Source organism: Alosa pseudoharengus, unplaced genomic scaffold (assembly GCF_046254945.1).
Source record: "Alosa pseudoharengus isolate Yale_2024_CS ecotype anadromous, Long Island Sound unplaced genomic scaffold, YU_APseudo_1.1 YU_APseudo_1.1_scf_2, whole genome shotgun sequence".
Lineage (NCBI taxonomy): Eukaryota > Metazoa > Chordata > Actinopteri > Clupeiformes > Clupeidae > Alosa > Alosa pseudoharengus.
In genome coordinates this window covers 26,679,542-26,694,490 of record NW_027468663.1, presented here as the reverse complement: position 1 = coordinate 26,694,490, position 14,949 = coordinate 26,679,542, and the positions used below count along the sequence as shown (strand labels likewise).

Below are 14,949 nucleotides of genomic sequence, written 5' to 3'. Positions count from 1 at the left end.
CGTGAAAGAGATATTGTGTGTTTGTGTGTGTGTGTGTGTGTGTAATATCAGCAGTTTCACATGTCATGAGCACCTTACAGTGTGTGTGTGTGTGTGTGTGTGTGATATCAGCAGTTTCACGTCATGAGCACCTTACGGTAAAAGTAGACCCGGTGAAAGATCACTAACAGAAACGGTTTTTCTCAACGTTGGGAGTTCGTTGTCTGTTGTACTCTTTTCTTGCTTTCATATCCTCCTTTGAAGTGTGTGTGTGTGTGTTTGTGTGTACCACAAGGGTGCTGAAGCCACAGACAGTTAAAGTGGTGGAGAATAGTCAACGTCTCTCCTGTCTCTCTTTCTCTCACTCTCTCTCTCTCACACACACACACACACACACCTGGTCTCCATCTAGATTCACAAAGAAGTAGGTCTCATCTGTGTGTATTTGTGTCAGGAATTGTGCACCTACATGTGTCTACTGTATGTGTGTACCGCCTCACTACTCTTCTGCTTGAGAGACAGTGGCCACTGGTTGTTTCGCTCCCTCCCCCCTCCCCTGCTGCCTAAACAACAAAAACAGCAACAACAACAACAACAACAACAACAACAACACAGACACAGCTGCTTTTAGGGCTCAGGGACACACTGAATGTTGCCTGCAGATGTCTGAGCTAAAACTTAAAGACAAGTACAAGATAAGATTAAGATAAGATAAGACCTGTGTGTGTGTGCGTGTTTCTGTCTGTGTGTTGCAATAATAAATTCTGAATATTATATTATAATACATAAATGTGCTGTGAGCAGAATTTAAGCATGGCTGCCTGTGACATGTTTTACAGATCAAAATTACATAAGCAGCTGTTTTGAGTTAAGGCCATATGTTTAGATTAGATTAGATTCAACTTTATCGTCATTGTGCCATTGTGAATAACTTGATGATAGAGAACACAACCCATTTTGTGGAATCATCATGAAATTTGCAACAATGTGGCTCAAAAACAGTCGCTAGCCTATAAGTGACATCACACTCTGTCTGCCTCTCGTTGTCTAGCTGGTTTTCATGTGTGGCATTCTGAACCGTCAAACTTCCTTAAATTCGGGGACCATTATTGCTCGTTTGAATTTGGGACATTGCAGTGGAAATTGTTGTTTGTTTATTCAAAGTATAAAGGCAGTCCGAAGTAGCCTGGGCTATTTGAAGTGTCAGTTAAGTGCCCATCATATTTGATGTCGTTTTGAGCCACTGTAGAGGCTACCCACCGTATGGGTTGGTGTGTTGTTGCAAAATCCGCAGAATCATTTTATGCAAGCAAACCGGATACAGAGGCATTCTATTGTTGAGGTCAGACATGATAATCATCCAATCACCTTGCATCTTGACTTTACCCATGTGCACTGATTCAGTGCTGCCAGCGCTCCACTTCTACCCTCTCTGGTCCTGCGCTGTGTGTGTGTGTGTGTGTGTGTTGCCATCGCTCCACTTCTACCCTCTCTGGTCCTGCGCTGTGTGTGTGAGGGGGAGTGGCCAGAGGCGAGAGCAGCAAAATCAATGTGTGCTTCTTTTACCGATATCTTTTACCAATACATTTAACGATATATTTTTGCATTTCGTATCCAAACAACATCAAACTTGCCACTGCACTCACTCATGCCTGTAGTAAAACACCCGCCAAGTTTGCAACACACACACACACACAGACATTCCTGTAATTAATAGATACAGTAATATGAAGATAAGATTATGGGGTAATAAGCAGTGTGTGTGTGTGTGTGTTAGTATGAATGTAAGAGTATGGGGTAATAGGCAGTAGTGTGTGTGTGTTAGTATGAAGATATTTTTTTTTATTTCCCCTGGGGATCAATAAAGTATCTATCTATCTATCTAGATAAGAGTATGGGGTAATAGGCAGTGAGAGTAGGATGCTTCTGCTTTGGGAAATGCAGATAGTGCAACAAGAAGTCAAAAAGTAAATGTGTGCACGCACGCACACACACACACAACTTTGTAGTTTGACACAAACATCTTTTAAACCACAAATCTTTGCATTATCACCACCACATACTGCAATGAAATTAGTGAACTACCGAGAATGGATTTCATCATTATTTAATCTTTATTATCACAATAAATTATGTGTTTTGCTGGTCACGTTTTTTTTACCAATGCTAAATAAAAAAGTCAAATGAGAAACAGAGAGCAGGTAGAGGTTTTATCCCTCTGTAAAGCACTTGCTATTGATCACAATCTCTCTGACACAAACAAACAAACAAATAAAAAATAAAAAATCATAATGCTCAAACAGATTCCCAGAGACAAAATGGCAAAATGTGCCAAAAAACATTGTTCTAGTCTGAACTGGGAGTAACATAACCTGAATCTTGGCTAGATATTAATGCTACATATCTGTAACCACAACATACAGTGACGACATCAACAATAACACCATGTAAAAAATACAAATAAATCATTCAAACAAATTATTATTAATAATACATAATACAAAGAATAATAATAATAATATTACTGCTAATAACTGTGGTTGTACTGAGAAGCGCAGAGCACATCTGCTGAGACTGAATGAGACACTTTATCCTGTCAATGCCCAGGGAGGAATGGTCAGTTCAGTACTGTCCTGTTCTATTGTCCTGTCAATGCCCAGGGAGGAATGGTCAGTTCAGTACTGTCCTGTTCTATTGTCCTGTCAATGCCCAGAGAGGAACGGTCAGTTCAGTACCATCCTGTTCTATTGGAGTCCAGTTGAAGTGTGTAGCGAACATGTGTGCTCTTAAATCATACACAAACGCAAAGTTACACAAGAATAAATCAACTAACACAAAAACACACACACACACAAACAGAGGGTGCAGTCTATTTGTCCAGCATTCAATGAACCAAATGTCAACCCCAGAAAGGCCAGTGTGTGTGTGTGCCTGTGTGTGTGTGTATAGCACATTTGTGTTTTTATTATTATGAGTTCCACAGGTTGTTGTGTGAGTGGCACTCTTCCATCCCAGACACACACACACACACACACACACACACAGAGCCATCCGCTGGTCTATTCCAGTCTCATCCAGCATTAGTAATGTCCCATGTAGTTCCTCTGTTCCTCTTTCTCTCTTTCTTTCTGCTTGTCATCTCTGTATCCCTCCTCTCCACAACACCCTTCATCCCTCTCTCTCTTCCCTCTCTCTCGCCCATTCCTCCATCAGGCCATGATGACCTCGCTGCTGAGGTCAGTGGGTGGGCCCTCGGGCCTCCATGCGGCGTCCTCGTACTCCAGCTCCAGAGAGGCGGCGTCCCCATCCGGGGCCGCCGTCGAGGAGGACGAGGAGGACGAGGAGGAGGCGGCGCTGCTGCTGCTGTGGCTGCGCGCCACCCTGCGGTTGCTGGGCGACCAGGCGTAGGGGGCGCGGGTGTCGCGGCGAGCCTTGCGGCGGAGCCGGCGCTGCTGGAGGAGCATCTGGAGCCGCTCTACCTTACAGCGTGTCGCTCGGTTCTCCCAGTGGCGCTCCCGCTCACAGCCTGACACACACACACACACACACACACACACACACACACACACACACACACACACACACACACACACGGGGGGGGGGGGGGGGGGGAGAGGAGAGGGGAAGAACTTTAGAAACATGTATCAAAATGCCACAACCACAGTGACAAAGACCTTACCTAAATAAACAAACAAACAAAACAAATTAACAGACCAACACCCACCCACCCACACTGTTGTATCTGTCGACTCAGCAGTACAAGGGGCTATTGGTCATCCCCATGTGGCACCTTCCCCCAATCATATGCCCATCCCCTGCAGGACCAACACAGGCCCACTGGGGCCTGAACAGAGCCACGAGGGCCGCTATGTGGACCAAGCCTCCAGTGATGAGACTGACCTCTCACTCTATACCCTTCGCTCTGATCTGGAGTGCCCTTCAGATCAGTATCACAGACTCAAGGATAAACCAACACACACACACACACACACACACACAGAGACTCAAGGATAATCCAGGTTGGGGGAGCAAGAGTGGACAAAGATCATGCACAACACACACACGCGCGCGCGCGTTTGCATGCACGCTCATGACTATGAGTCCCACACACACATGCAAACACACACACACTTTGTCCTTTCCTTTGTCCTTCCCAGGGCTCTAATGATCTTTTTGTCTTTAAGGGGGTTCTCTCTCATAAAAAGTTGGCACATCCAGTACATAGCCTAAAGGCGATACAATTAAATAGCCTAGGTGCGATTGGCGCTTTTGCGCAGTATGCACACGGTAGGCCTTGTCTATAACTTGACAGATTTGATAGAAATTGATTCCTTTTAATTAATTTCAACATATTATTGATTGCAATAGTCCATATTTCATTTCAATTTCACAATACAAAAAAATAGACTAAACTTAGTTTAGTCTGAGTGCCATTCTCAATTTAACAACGTAACTCATTTGAACCATACCACCGTCTCAGATAGGCTAAAACACAATAATGCATGTAACCTTTAACTTATACACAGGGAAAATGCACTAACTGGCAGAAATGAATAAAGCCACTGCAGCCAAACTATGTTCTAGTATTATAGGCTAATGTACACATAGTGATATCAACACCGGGGTTGATCATTTATTTTTGTCAATAAACATAGAAGAGGCGAAGCGCAAGTTCAACAACAAAAAGGACTTTTTCAGCCCAATGGACGCCTATGTAAATAGACAAAACACTCGCATCAAAGCAGGGTGACTTCTTCGGACTTGCGAGTGCTACCAAATTGATATTAGGCTATGCGGTTTGCTCATATAGTGGTGTGATGGTGAAGTGCAGTCATGCTGCGTTCAAGAGCGTAGGGTAGGTCTACGTCCAGTAGTAGCCTATATTTTAATTTAACATAGCTTAGCCTACTGGTAAGAGATCTTTCAGGGATGGATAATGAGCGTTGTTTAAGATTAAATTACAATGCCAGACACCTTCAGATATAAGAGACCCCCTCAGATTTTTGACTTTGTTGTTTTTATGGGAGCCAGTCCTCACTGTAAGGGAGCTCGGCTCCCTCTGGCTCCCACGTAATTCGAGCACTGGTCCTTCCTTTCCTCATATCCAGCTGCTGCCTATAGCCCACACACACTTTCACTTTCAGCACTCAGTCATTCAGTGCCTCAGCTGCAGCATGTGAGAGTTATGCCTAAGCTGTGTGTGTGTGTGTGTGTGTGTGTGTGTGTGCATAATCAGCTCTGGCCATCTCTTGTTTGTAAACAATCAGCCAGTGTTCATTTCACTAATAGCTAATCGATGCAGACTGATTGATCAATAGCACAGTCCTCCGTCTGAGCATAGTGTCCCTTACTGCCTTAAAGCATTCTCATACCATACTACAGTCAGAACACATACTGACACACACACGCGCACACACACACACACACACACCCATATGCATCTGCAATCAGACATATGGGAAAAACATGTAGAGATAAATGACCATGCACCCTGATGTACACATCACACACTCAACTGTAGTGACTCACCACTGGCTGTTTCCAGGAAAGAGCAGTGGCTGAGACATACTCATGCACACACACACACACAGAGAGAGAGAGATAGAACCTGTTCACATATGCACCCACACATACTCAGTAAGTCACACAGTTAAAGAGTAACAGGAATGCAATCTAGTGTGAAGAGATGCTGACTCAAAATGATTATACACACACACATACTCAGAGACGCACTCATATTCCCACAAATGCATTGCATGTGTTTGCATACAGACATTTGCATTACAGTAACTCATTACACTGCATACACATCCTGACAGAGAGACAAACCTGACTGCCCACACACACACAGAAATAGTAGTTCCAAGAAGAGAATTTACGTATGGGTTTGCTTTGGTGTGGACAGTCCCACTAATGGCCTTACATACACAAATCCTTCCTTACGCTTACACACACACACACACACACACCTCAATCACCCTCTCCCTCCCTCTCTTTCCCCCTGCTAAAGTTACTCTACAAGGCACATTCTTTCACTCTAACACAAGCCAGAGCCCAGTAAACCAATCCCATATAAAGTCAAAGACAGACTAGTGTGCGTGTGTGTGTGTGTGTGTGTGTGTGTGTGTGTGTGTGTGTGTGTGTGTGAATGAGTTGTGGAATGTTTAACAGATGAGGTCACTGTTTTGGGAATCAGTAGTGGAACAGCACAGGGAGACCCAATGAGAGAGGGAGAGAGAGAGAGAGAAAGAGAGAAAGATGGGGGAGGAAGAGAAAGGAGTAGATGGGGGGTAGCCTGGCGTGTGAAGCGTGTGGGAGAGACTTGTATGTAGCAGAGGACAGCACGTCTGGAGAGTGTGTGTGTGTGTGTGTGGCAGAGGACAGCATGTGGGCTCTGCACCCAGGACTTTCCATTTCAGAATTACAACTGCACAGAAAGGAAAGGATTTGCCTTCCTACCATCATAAACACACACCCACACACACACACACATAAACACACGCGGAGTGCTCTATACTAACCAGTGGTCCTGGCGTGTTGTTGCTGCAGTCCGGCTGTGTGTGAGTGTGTGTGTGCCCGCGGGGAGGCTGGTGGAGAGAGGGATGGAGAGGGCGATGGCGGAGGAGAGGAGGAGGTGGAGGAGTGCGCTCGAGGTCGAGGTGGGCATCTCAGATGGCACAGAGTGGGCACTGCGGCAGGTGTGGGTGCACTACCCTGGTAGTGGCGTGTGGCACTCAGGAGGTCGTTGAGGATCTGCAGGATGGTGCTGATGTCACGACGTGGACGTCCACTAACGTCCTGACAACTGGGGTGCAGGGTACCTGCAGGAGGGATATTTGCGTAAGATAAATAAATACATACTATAAATAATCATTCATTTTGATTATTCCAATAATACTAACAAGTTCTAGACCAAGAGCGGAGGTGTGCTATCATAATATCATTTCATAGCTGTGGCTGTCCATTTTGTAAAATATTATCAAGCATTATAATATTAATATAGTAATTAAAGCATAATATACATTTGCCCATGCCTAGTTATGGTAATGGAATAAACATCATAGGCTTCTGAGCGTGCATGTCTGAAGCTGTGTGTGTGTGTACCTGAGAATGTTCCAGAGAAGACTCCAGGGGCATGGTTGACGAAGCTCTCGATGACGGCCCCTGGCTTACAGGCCTGGCCTCCAGTAGCAGTGCTCGTAGAACTGCCCTCAGTCTGGGGGGACAGAGAAAGGGGTCAATCTCTTATGTGGACACACACACACACGCATGAATGCATTCTCACACACATACACATTTACACAAGCTCTCTTTGTTTCTGTTTCTGTCTGTCCCCCACTTAACGCTGCCCTGTCCACCGTCCCAGCTCTGCTCCCAGAGCGCCAGCTTGGCCGTGGTGTTGGGCTTGGCCGTGGTGTTGGGTTTGGGCTTAAATATCAGTTTAAAAGGGGCCTATCTCTCTCTCTCACACGGGCACACACACATAGAAAGGAGGAGAAAAGAGAAGAGCTCTCTGGAACACACAGCTGTGAAACACACATACAATTGTAATACATACACACACACACACACACACACTCTCACACACACACACACACACCGTACACACGGAGTGCTGAGTCAGAGATGCTTCCTGCAAAACGGCTCCCGAGGAGCCTCAGCTGTGGCTTTGTGCAGCAGTGTGAAACCGCAACACTCAGAAGAAACATCCAGCCGTGACCACGTCACACTCACACACACACACACACACACACTGTAACACACACACACAACCACTCACCTCACACACTCTCTCACACACTCACACACAATTACACTGTTACACACACTGTAACAACCACACAACCACTCACCTCACACCCTCACACACACACATACACACAAACACACACACACCTGTGGGCAGGGTGTGGCAGTGCTGTGGGAGCCGGGCGTAGCAGATGGGCACCGCGGAGGAGCCTCACTGGCCCCCGGCATCGCCGTCTCCTGTGTATGCACAGGGGACCTGAGGGGGCCATGGCCACTTCCTGTTGGCGAGGACCCTGCGGCTGCCCCGTGCGTGCCTGAAGGACCCCTGGACGTGTGCCTGTGGGGTGGCTGCTGGCTGCCTGACTGCTGCGCCGCCAACTGGAGTTGGACGAACATCATGTGATCGCCCACACGCAGCGCCAGGGTCAGGGGAGAGCGACCACACAGGAAATCACTCACCTGCACAGGCAGAGAGAGAGAGAGAGAGAGAAAGAGAAAGAGAAAGAGAGAGAGAGATTATATTAATACACAGTAATGACTGTATCACTACATTACTCTTATGGTCCTACTGTAGCAGAAGCCTTGGTAATACTGTATAGAACAACCATGAAAGAGCTTGAATTTAAGAAAGGGAGAGGGAGACAGAGAGGAACAGAAAAGACAGAAAAGAGAGAGCCAGTAGGAGAGAGAGAACAAGGGATCGGGATAGAAAGAAAGAGGAAGTAGGAGACAGAGAGAGAGAGAGGGATCGGGATAGAGAGAGTCTGAGAGATGGGGAATAAAAGCAAAAAAGGAAAGCTATGTCTGATTCCTCTTGAGGCGTGTTAATCACGGGTCGACCAAAGACAAAAGAGGACTGGACATACTGTCATACATACATCCACTGGGCCTTCTCTAGGAGACACACACACCCTCTGCTAGGGTGCAGCCTAGCAGTTCACAGAAATTCACACGAACCTTTTACTTTTCTATGACACATGAATCCACACACACACACACAGACCTTTACCGACAGACCATCGTTGCCCCCCACAACCACCATCACTGCGGCCTAGTATAAAAAGGTCAACTGTGTCAGCTATGAGTGTTCAAGTACATGCTGTGCCTGCATCAATTATGTGCATCTGCGTATCTCCACGTGTTTGTGTGTGCGTGCGTGCGTTCATGTGTGTGTGTGTGTGTGTATGTTTGTATTTGTGCAAATATATTTTGATTATGTGTTTTTGGCCTGAAATGGAAGGCAGACGTCAGCGGAGGAAACCACATGTTAGACTCTATCTCTCAGAAAGGGGGGTAGACTGCTAACTAGAGAGAGAGATTTCCTGCTGTGTTAGGGATGATATAGATACATGATGCTGAAGTCTGCGTCACTGTGTGTGTGTGTGTGTGTGTGCGAGAGATACACTAAGGATGTGGTCCATGTGTATGTGTGTATTGAGAGTGAAGTGTGCATTACTGAGGTTGTGGCAGTTTGCTTGCACGTGTGTGTGTGTGTGTGTGTGTGTGTGTGTGTGTGTGTGTGTGTGTGTGTGTGTGTGTGTGTGTGTGTGTGTGTGTGTGCGCGCGCGCGCGCGTGTGTAGAGCAGTCTTTCATATCTCTACTGTGCTGTATGGCTGTATGATGTCATCAGGTGGACGCAGATTGGAGGATGTGATGCAGAGAAACTGAAACATGATCCTCCTCTGATACACAAACAGTGTGTGTGTGTGTGTGTGTGTGTGTCAGTGTCGTGATTGAATCTGTCTTTGATCTTTCCATCTGCTTTTGTTATTACTGTGGCCTGTGTCGTGACCGTGCTATTCCTGTGTGTATGTGTGTGTGTGTGATGACCATTTGGTTTGACCATTGTTGCAGGGAGGGCTATTTTAAGGCTAACAGCAGCCTCATCATACACTCAGTGTGAGAGCAGTCATCACAGTCCATCAGTGGCCATTATATGTGTGTGTGTGTGTGTGTGTGTGTGTGTGTGTTTGTTGTGCGTGCAGGCAGGTACAATGTGGTTGTTGCTTAATAAGAAAACATTTCTGTATGTGTTAGCCTCAAGGTTTAGTCTCAACGTTGAGATCAAATAGAAGCATTTACTCAACCACACACATACATTTTTCCTAGCTGACTGATCCCACCTTGTGCAGGAAAAGGTGTTGGAATGAATGGGGCATGTGTGTGGGGGGACTGGGGGTTCCCAATATGCACCATTCTAACTTAACACAACACTACAGTCACCACTAAACAACCCCCATCACATCTCTCCACACCTCCCTCTCCCTGTCATTAGGCCATCTGATGGCCTTTGAGTCTATCTGACACACCGACTTTCACTCTCCGGCTCTATACTGGCAGTTACAAAACCAGACAAGCAGGCAGACAGGAAAAACAAAGAGGAACAACCCAACAGAGAGGCAACCCCCTCAAACATACACACACACACACACACATCCTTGCTGCTCAGGAACCCTTGCCTGTAGCTCAGTAAGAGAAGAACTGTTTCTGTGTTAAAAATATACTAACATCAGACAGGCAGCCGCCACACAGACCGCGCATCGTGCAGGCCCGAATTCACCTGCTTTGCAAAACTCGCAGCAGCCGACTCAAAAGCGACAGAAGACCCCCTATCTCCCCTCCCCCGTTGAATAGGTGTGGGTAGAGAGAGAGGCTTGCCTTGACTGTATAAAGATGAGACTGAGAAAAAAGTACCACATCCCGAACATGACAGTTTGTGTTGACAATATGTCTGTGTTCAGGAGCACCGTGCCCTGTGTCGTGTAGCCTGTAGCCTACATACTGCAGGAAATATACAGAAAATAAAATGTCAATTCTTGCACTTTTACTTTGATTGACTGGCTGACTGACTGAGAAACAAAAAATGTCTTCCTGAATTCTCTCTCTCTCTGTTATGTAGTAGTTAAACTGTTTCCGATTCAAATCGAGAATGCCGAGGGCGTACAGAGCTCGTTCTGCATACCATTTCCAAGAAATCTTCGGCTTGTTCGCAGCTCTCTCTCTCTCACACACACCGCACAACCACACGCACGCACCGTCAGATGCAAAGCGCCCGTCTGCCTCTGAACAAATAACCAGGAAGCATACACACACACCGGCAAAGACAACACAAAACAGCACTTCTTAGTACAGGCCACTGAGATCCAGAAAACACACACACACACAAGCACGGCAAACAGTTGACCGACAGTGATTTAAATGGGCGCTGTGTCAATACTTGCAGTGAGTCACTGCATCCGGTACAGTTTTGCCTATATTAACATCCCGCCGTTGTAGCGCTGTGCTTTCATGAAAAGCGGCTGTTAAAGACTCCAGTAATTAAAACTGCAATGACTAGGCTACGTGCTGTTCAATCAGCCATTATTTTCCTCATCATATGCAACTACAATTGTTATCCATAGACAGAAGCAAGCGAGGTCTGCAACTCTACAAATATAGGCCTACCTGAGTTTCCGTGAGACTCTCAAGCGCCTGCATGATTGACTGCTCGGGTCTGGATGACTGCGACTGTCGGAGAGGGATAAGAGAGGTTAGAACAGATCCAGTAACTTAGTCCACGGGGTTATGTTATGCAGTGTTTTCTAAATGTAGATGACTGGTTGCCATCTCAAATATCAACTTTTGTGGATGTGAAGTGTGATCTTTCCAGTAATGTCAGTCCCAGTCAATGCACCCCCATCCCCCAGTCAATTCCAGGGGTCTTTACACAACGAGTAGGCTATGACTCACCATCAAACCACTTTCCACTGACGGCACCAGGGTCAGTTTACTCCCGCACACAACGCCAAAGTCCTGCAGTGGTCCCGAGGTCAACCTCCTGGAAATGGAAAGAGACGCGGGCGCACACACACACAGATGTTAGAAACAGGGCAATGTGGACTAATAAATGACCCAGCGAGGCTACTGCAGAGACCACGGAGGTAATGAACACCCAAGTCACAACCAACTGCTCAACAGCTTGGAGCAATTGATTACCAATTAAAGGACCCTTCAGCTGACTGCATTTTAGAGACAGGATTAGTAAAACTACTAATGCAACACCCTGTCACGTCTGTCCCTTATGCTCTCCCTCTCTCCTACAGGCTCATTCAAAGGACTGCTTTATTAGTCTATTAGGCTTATTATGGCTTACACTAATCTGGCGCTGCTTTGTTATGCATTGTCCTAACCACCTCCTCACAAGCCCCTGCGCGTCTCGAGGCGGAACCGTGTAAATGCCTCTCAGCCTCCGTAATATATCCCGCGGTGACATGGCACTCACACCGGTCCTCGCCCACGGATCCCCTTCCCGTTTTTTTTTTGTCTCTGCATTTATCCCAATCCGTGAATTAGTGAAACACACATAGCACACAGTGTAGACACAGTGAGGTGAAGCACACAATAATCCCGGCACAGTGATCTGCCTGCATCAACAGCGGCGCTCGGGGAGCAGTAAGGGGTCGGGTGCTTGCTCACAGCCGTGCCTACTGGTCGGGGTTCGAACCGGCAACCCGGTTACAGGTCCGAAGTGCTAACCATATAGGCCACGGCTGCCCCTAAAATTAGTCCACCCGCCCGCGTGCACGAGCCTCCCATCTGCGTCCCTTCCCCTGTCCTGGTCGCTCGCTCGCTGGCGTGCTGACCTCATGGCGCATGATCGCACTGAAGTGTGAGTTGAATTAAGTTGGGATGCAGGGTGCAGACAAAAGAACACTATGGATTGTTTTCCTCCACGACGCTCTCATACCCGAGTAGGCCCTAACTTACCAGAGTAGCCGAGGCGGCACTTTCAGTTGTGCATTTAGCATGGGAGACAATAGTGGGTATCCACACAAGCACTAACCCAACTCTCACTAAATGATCTGCTACTCCCCATACAAGTCTGGTGCACACACTGGAAAAGCAGTCATCCCTGGCGCAACGAAATAACGTTTTAGCCGACTACTCACGTGTCTTTGTGCAGAAGAGCGAGCCTTTCTTTGGGGACCCGGAGTTTTTGTGCGAGCCTCCTCTTTAGTCCTTCCACAGTCTCCTCGCGTGGAAGAGAGAGCTCGAAGCGCGTGCCGGTGGTCGACTTAATAGACAAATTCATGGACGGTTCGCTTGAGACAAGACGGGGGCAACAGGACGTGGCTCCGAGGATGGCACAGCTACAACTGCGGGCGTCTGGGTGCCGGTCCATGCGCTGCGCTCCGTGACCGGAAGATGAAGAACAGAGAGTGGACAAGACTGGGGATAGTAGAGTAACTGCAGGCCAATGTCCCTATTATGTACGTGCGAGGTTCTCCCCGTCTGTGGTTCCAATTGCAAAGTGAAATTAGTCTTCGTGGTGTGCTTGTCTCCGAAGGCCCAGTTCAGTGTATTCCAACTAGTCACTCTCCAATTCGTTACAGTTCAAGCTTGAGTACAGACCAGTGTGAGTCCAGATTCCATAGTCCACCAGCCGATTTAGATGGATATCACTAGAGAGCAATCCGTCTAAAGGGAAAAAATGCTAGTTTGTACTCGAGTCCCGCTTATCTCAAGTTTTTAAGAATACGCTATAGTCCGAAGATGTAATTCCGACAACGTAAACCCCGTTCAGTCTATAAACAGACAGACTGCCGAAGCCTTTGTGGACTACTTCTTTCCCTTTCTTACGTTCCCTCAAAGCTCATAGCAAATTGTACTGACAAATATGTTACGAGACGTGAGGGCTTCACGCCTTTAGATCCGCCCACTATCCGGAATATCCAATCGTGCCAGCATTATGGTGTGCGTTAGTGATCGTTATCCAATCGGCGCGCGCTGCGTAACACCCACATGTAAAATGCGTCCCCTCCTCCTCGGCAGCTCTCCCACATTGTGATTGTCTGGTGAACCAATCAGAGGTTATGCTTCGGCTACGAGTGCACCCACACCAGTCATTCATAATATCGGAGTTGTCCCAAGCCGAGAGAGAGGATCTCAGCTTGGCTCTTGGCTCAGCGGAAACCTGTTTGTTTCGCTGATAAACAGGATGAATCATATGCAGTTTTAACACCAATATTCAAGCTTATTAACTAAATTATGATGAACATGTTGGATAGGCTATTATAGAACAGCCTATATAATAATAATAATAATACATTGTTAATTAATTGATTAGTAAAATGGATGGATAATGTAGTAGGCTACTGCACACTGTTAAATATTCATCTGCCTTGGCAATGTGAAGTACAATCTTGGTCAGAAGGTTATTGACTATCAGCTGTCTATACATTCCTGCCAAGCTTTGTCATGATTCGTTTTTCTTATGACTTGCTGAGATCGGGAATTCTTTGACTGGTGACAACACGTTAAACCATGCCGTAGAGTAAAAGTGGGCTATATATTGCAATGAGTCACACGCGCTTTGTCGCGTTCCTTAATGACGATTTGTTTACTCACGATCCGTTCCCATACGGGTGTGGCCCGGGGATGTGAATCATCGTCCTGGCGCATCCGTTAAAAGTGTTTGGAGCACGTGTGCACTCGCGCGGGCCCAGCCCAACTGATTTATGAGTGAAGATATCTGGCGCGAGACCCGGTTTGTATTAGTCCGCGTTTGGTCCATGTAGCCGAGCTGGAGGCAAGTGAGAGATGTGTGCGGCAATATGGGAGTCTCCGCAGAGTGTTATCATAGCCCAGTCTTTGATAGAATTTGACAGGACGTTCTGATTCTTAGGAACGCCTACTCAGCAGATTAGCACTAGACACACACACATACACACACACACACAACTGTTGTTGTAAGTGATGACGCAGTTCTGTTCCTTGGGAATTACAGTAGTTGTGTTATCTGTGTCATTCTCCTGTTCTGCACACGGAGTTCTTCTTCATTAAGCAACCACACTACAGTGGAAGCACTTGGTTGCGCCACACTTCCTCTCTCTCATCAAGAGAATCTCTTGCTTGCTCATTCCAGCACTGCGTATGACAACCTACTTCTGCTGCTATACCAATTACAGATCTGTCTACTCAAAGCGCAACCCAGAGTGACAGAGAAACGATGTGAACTGTAGAGTAAAGGTGGCTTTGCTGAAATCTTCATGCAATATTTTGTGCCGTCGAGTGTTTTTATTGGTGTCTGACCGTTTTACCAATAGCTCCAGTGGTTTTCTTGAGTCAGGCATATTGACTGATAATAAAGGCTGACGATAAGACGTGTCTATTATTGATCTCAACGTCTCAGATGGTGTGTGTATTGTGTGTGTGTGTGTTTGTGTGTGTGTATATGCTAT

At 46.7% G+C, this 14,949-nt stretch overlaps 1 protein-coding gene across 1 annotated transcript; it reads right to left on the bottom strand.

The window, feature by feature from the left end:
- Positions 1-2,070: 2,070 nt before the first annotated feature.
- LOC143134174 (midnolin) lies at positions 2,071-13,684 on the bottom strand. Its single transcript, XM_076294337.1, has 7 exons — positions 12,658-13,684; positions 11,459-11,546; positions 11,174-11,236; positions 7,876-8,187; positions 7,084-7,195; positions 6,501-6,800; positions 2,071-3,505 (listed from the first exon to the last, which is right to left on the bottom strand). Exons 1-7 carry the CDS (start codon positions 12,888-12,890, stop codon positions 3,189-3,191), a joined length of 1,425 nt encoding a protein of 474 aa, XP_076150452.1. The 5' UTR covers positions 12,891-13,684; the 3' UTR covers positions 2,071-3,188.
- Between the last annotated feature and the right edge of the window lie 1,265 nt (positions 13,685-14,949).